General features: G+C 34.5%; 1 protein-coding gene across 5 annotated transcripts in view; it reads left to right on the top strand.

Annotated features, from left to right (window-relative positions):
• Positions 1-5,000, top strand: part of LOC135216988 (uncharacterized) — a 358,855-nt gene that overhangs the window by 293,489 nt on the left and 60,366 nt on the right. For all 5 annotated transcript variants that reach the window (XM_064252540.1, XM_064252538.1, XM_064252539.1 and 2 more), the window contains one exon: positions 2,807-2,936. In XM_064252540.1, coding sequence (XP_064108610.1) covers positions 2,807-2,936 — 130 coding nt within the window. The remainder of the gene's footprint in view (positions 1-2,806; positions 2,937-5,000) is intronic.

Raw genomic sequence — 5,000 nt, 5'->3', positions numbered from 1 at the left:
CAACAATATAGGCATTTTAACTCTCCTGTTTCTGTGCATTCCAATACGTACTTGTTTTTATATCTCGGTTCGGATGAAAGAACAAAAAAAAAATTACTACTAGGTTTTGAAAAAATTATATAAAATAAAAGCATGCGAGAATATGAGAAAATTATCATTTAGAAAAGTAATAATTAATAAAGTATGTACGAGTACTCTCCTCTAACACAAGCAACCATAATATGCCTTCTAGCTTGATACATGCATAAGACAATGAAAGAGAAATAAAAAAAGTGGCTATGATGGATTGCCATCTATGAAGAAAAGTTTGCACACAATTATTTTTTTTGTTGTAGTGCCCATTGTTATTGCTATGCATTTAATTCAAGTACTATGACTTCACATCAGAATAATTTGTTTGCAGTAGTACTACATGGGCTAATAAAATATAGTTTCTTCTTGTCATTGAAATGGAATAACCAAATGTAGATGTACAGTCAAATAAATTATAAGATATCAATAATGTATATAATTTTATATGCACCTGAGTGCCTCATTACATTAACATCCGGGCCTCAAGCCATTCATTCACTATTTTTACATTTTGAGGTAACTTGTTGACAAATATTTAAGAGATAGGTATGAAGTCTTATCCTCCCAAAGAAAGATAGCGAATCAGCAAAATGAAAGCCAAATCACTCCGAGGGCTAAACTTGTTCATATGTTAGAGAAAAAAGCTGGAGGTCCTAGTACAGTATAACATAATTAATTTCTATTAAATTTACCATTTATATTTATTATGGCTGACTTATATGTCATTCTAAAAATTAACTTAACAAAGTTGGGTTCTTCTTAGTGGTACAAACATCAAGATCTACTCATAAGATGTGAAGTGCGCGCTAACCGTTCCTCAATAAAATCTTAATTGATACTATCAATATCAGGTAATTGGAATTATAATGTAGTTTGTTGTTATAACTGAAAAGAAATTTAAAGGATAGGTTGGTATAGGCACAGTTGAAGTGACCTTTATTTTCAAAAAGTCCAGAAAATGGTTAAACCAAGATGAAAATTAGTCAATTTCCAAATACCTAATATTTTAACAAAATTATGCAGAAATTAATGGTATAAGGTGTGAGATCAGGCCATATGGTTTTCCAATTTCATCGTACCGATTCCAAATGCCTTTCCATCTGATTCATCTCATCCCACAAAATTCCCCAGAAGCAATCATTATTCACTGAATAAATTCTGGAAGTAACTGAGATTGTTTATTATTGGCATGCATAGTCACATCCTAATGAATTCCATTCCGTTGCAGCATGTCGCAAAATACTAGAAAATATCAATATTAATGAGAATAATTGCAAAATAAGACAATGCAGTATAGGTGGAAGCTCTGTAACTCAAAATTCTGTGGTTTGGTATGTCTTTCATCATTGCTACTTTTTTTTTTTATTAACAACTTAGTTTTTGCTTATTGATAGTTCAAACCAGAACGCATGACTGTAAATGTGTATTGCCTACCATATGTGTCTGTTTATCAGATGCTTAATGCAAAAAAAATAAATATCACAGGGAGACAGAGATTGTTGGGGATGTCAAGTAACTCTTGATGTCAAGAGGTGGTTTTGTAGGCAACGAACTGTTTCTTTTATACAGTACGTATTATGGTCTTAATCCATATTACTTATATACTTAGCGTGCTCAGTGCAGGTGCAAGGTAAAGGTCTGGGCAGGGTATCGCTCTCGCTACCGAACATCTAAAAACTCAAATAACTCGGCTAATTCGCCGAAGATCATAATTGACTGATCTTAAACATTAATAGCAGTACTTAACTTGGATGCAGAAGCTTGATGTTCCATCTTGCAAAGAGTAAGGATATTACTAAGGCGAAAACACAGCACAGAGTAAAAAACGTGTGTGGCGCCGACAATGCTATCGAAAGGAATGAAAACAAAGACGCTGATCGTAGTAGTAGCGGGTAGCGGGGCCTTAGTTCGGCTCCTCTGTAGGCGGGGGATTTTGAAGGAGGAAGAGACTAAATGGCAAGGGACCTCTGGTAGTGGTTTCCACTCGCCCCAGATACCATACCGACACCTTTAATTAAAAGGTGAGCGAGCCAGAATACTCTGGCACTACCATTTCTCTTTTTTCTCTGGTATGTATAGCAATATTTATACCTTAGAAATGAGTATCAAAGGGACATTTCACTGGGCAACACAGGTCATTGCCCAGAAATAGATTTTTCCTCCGTCAAAATCCCTTTTCTGGGTGAAGACCTGTGTCGCCCAGTGAAATGTACCTATAGCACTCATTTCTAGGTATAAATAAATGCTAAATATACCAGAGAACAAAGCCATATGGAATGCCAGAGTTACTACCTCTGGATCGATCACCCTCATAGGGTGTCGGTATAGCATCAGGGCCGAGTGGAAGCCACTATCACAGATACTTTGCCAATTAGTTCTCTCCTCTCTCAAAAGTATTTTAACAAATATTTTGTACAAGCTTGTTTCTATGAACTGCACAAATCGGTTGGTCCATCAACTTTTCAGATGCCATTAATTTCTTCAAAGAATAACTTGGAATTCTCTATTATTTTTACAAACAACAACTTCGAATTCTCTATAACTTTTACTGACACTGTAGGTGGATTTTCATGTCACAGATGCATTCTTAGTCATTTCATTTTTGTGATTTTTAAAAATTTTGGATATTTTGAAAGTGACCAGTTATCGTTTACAAAATATTTACAATAGTTAGAGCTGTATTTTCCTAGAGAAGAAATAATATGCATCCTCAGGTTTTTGGTTTTCATTTCAGGTTTCTTCTTGATTTATCTCGTATCAATGAATTTGCTGAGAGGAGTGCCTGCTTTATGTTCCAGGCAACTTTTGCTGAAGAACTTGACATAATACACGGCAGAGTTGATATGATGCGAACTACAATGAAAGTAAGTATTATTAGAAAATAGACTTACCATATGACTAAGCTGTTGTGAAGTATAATGACTTTTCAAACTTTCTAAGTATAATGATAATAACTTTTAAGTATAGTAGTACAGTGTTCCCCCTGTACGCAAGGAATGTGTACCAGGAACCCCCACAAATAGTTCAAACCCATGAATAGTTAGAACCTTCTAATAATGCCTATATCTGCCTATCTTGAAATTTCAAATACGTAATGTATACTTAAAGTATCATCCTACATCAAATATACCATTGAATTGGTTTTATTAATATTTCAAAGTCATCTTAAACATTTTACCATTAGAAATATATATAAACAGCCAATAACAGAGAGAGAGAGAGAGAGAGAGAGAGAGAGAGAGAGAGAGAGAGAGAGAGAGAGAGAGAGAGAGAGAGAGAGACCTTATGTAACATCCTACATCAAATTTACCTTATTATCATATTAATTTATTAATCTTAGAGATGGTATTAATATAATTTCAAAGTAATCCTAAACATAGTACCCTTAAAGGTATATGCCTACATACATAGGTACGTACTCCTAACACTCGCAGCCAAGAGAAAGAGAGAGAGAGTGAGTTACCACTATGACATACGTATCTTTTGGAGAGTGAAATGGAAAGATTATTGTATTTAAAAAACTCACGCATGAATTTTGTAATTACACTTATAGTATTGTTATTATAAATACTATAGTATTATTATTGGAAAATATTAATAATAAACTTATTACATACATGTACCTTAAAAATGATCTCATCTCAGAGCAGAGAGAGAGAGAGAGAGCAGAGAGAGAGAGAGAGAGATGACGGGAGAGAGAGAGAGAGAGAGAGAGAGAGAGAGAGAGAGAGAGAGAGAATTAAAACCATTAAATTCGTTGACCATTGTATGGCACCGTTACTTGACATGTTGACAGCTTCCCAGCTCCGAGTGTCAATGGCGTTATGAGAAGGTAGGGAAATTGATACAGAAAAAGACGAAGGGAAGAATCTTCATTTGAAATTGATTATTATTATTATTATTATTATTATTATTATTATTATTATTATTATTATTATTATTATTATTATTATTATTATTATTTGATATTAATATTATTATTATATTATTATTCATTATTATTATTATTATTATTATTTTTATTATTATATTATTATTATTTGATATTAATAAAACACATGCTTCTACCATAAAAATTTCTCATCTCAGTAAGACGAGAGAAGTTTTCTTTAAGTGAAATGGAAAGGTAATTTTTATCTTTTTGTAATTGTTTTATATATTATAATAATTTGCTCTATCACAGTCCTCCAATCGACTGGGTGGTATTTATAGTGTGGGGTTTCGGGTTGCATCCTGCCTCCTTAAGAGTCCATCACTTTTCTTACTATGTGCGCTGTTTCTAGGATCACACTCTTCTGCATGAGTCCTGGAGCTACTTCAGCCTCTAGTTTTCTAGATTCCTTTTCAGGGATCTTGGGATCGTGCCTAGTGTTCCTATGATTATGGGTACAATTTCCACTGGCATATCCCATATCCTTCTTATTTCTATTTTCAGATCTTGATACTTATCCATTTTTCCCTCTCTTTCTCTTCAACTCTGGTGTCCCATGGTATTGCGACATCAATGAGTGATACTTTCTTCTTGATTTTGTCAATCAATGTCACGTCTGGTCTATTTGCACGTATCACCCTATCTGTTCTGATACCATAGTCCCAGAGGATATTTGCCTGATCGTTTTCTATCACTCCTTCAGGTTGGTCCTCATACCACTTATTACTGCAAGGTAGCTGATGTTTCTTGCACAGGCTCCAGTGGAGGGCTTTTGCCACTGAATCATGCCTCTTTTTGTACTGGTTCTGTGCAAGTGCCGGACATTTGCTTGCTATGTGGTTTATGGTTTCATTTTTTGTATTGCACTTCCTACATATGGGAGAGATGTTATTTCCGTCTATCATTCTTTAAACATATCTGGTTCTTAGGGCCTGATCTTGTGCTGCTGTTATCATTCCTTCAGTTTCCTTCTGTAGCTCTCCCCTCTAGCCATTGC

The sequence above is a fragment of the Macrobrachium nipponense genome, chromosome 7, assembly GCF_015104395.2.
Source record: "Macrobrachium nipponense isolate FS-2020 chromosome 7, ASM1510439v2, whole genome shotgun sequence".
Classification (NCBI taxonomy): domain Eukaryota; kingdom Metazoa; phylum Arthropoda; class Malacostraca; order Decapoda; family Palaemonidae; genus Macrobrachium; species Macrobrachium nipponense.
This window is presented reverse-complemented; position numbering and strand designations above follow the sequence as displayed.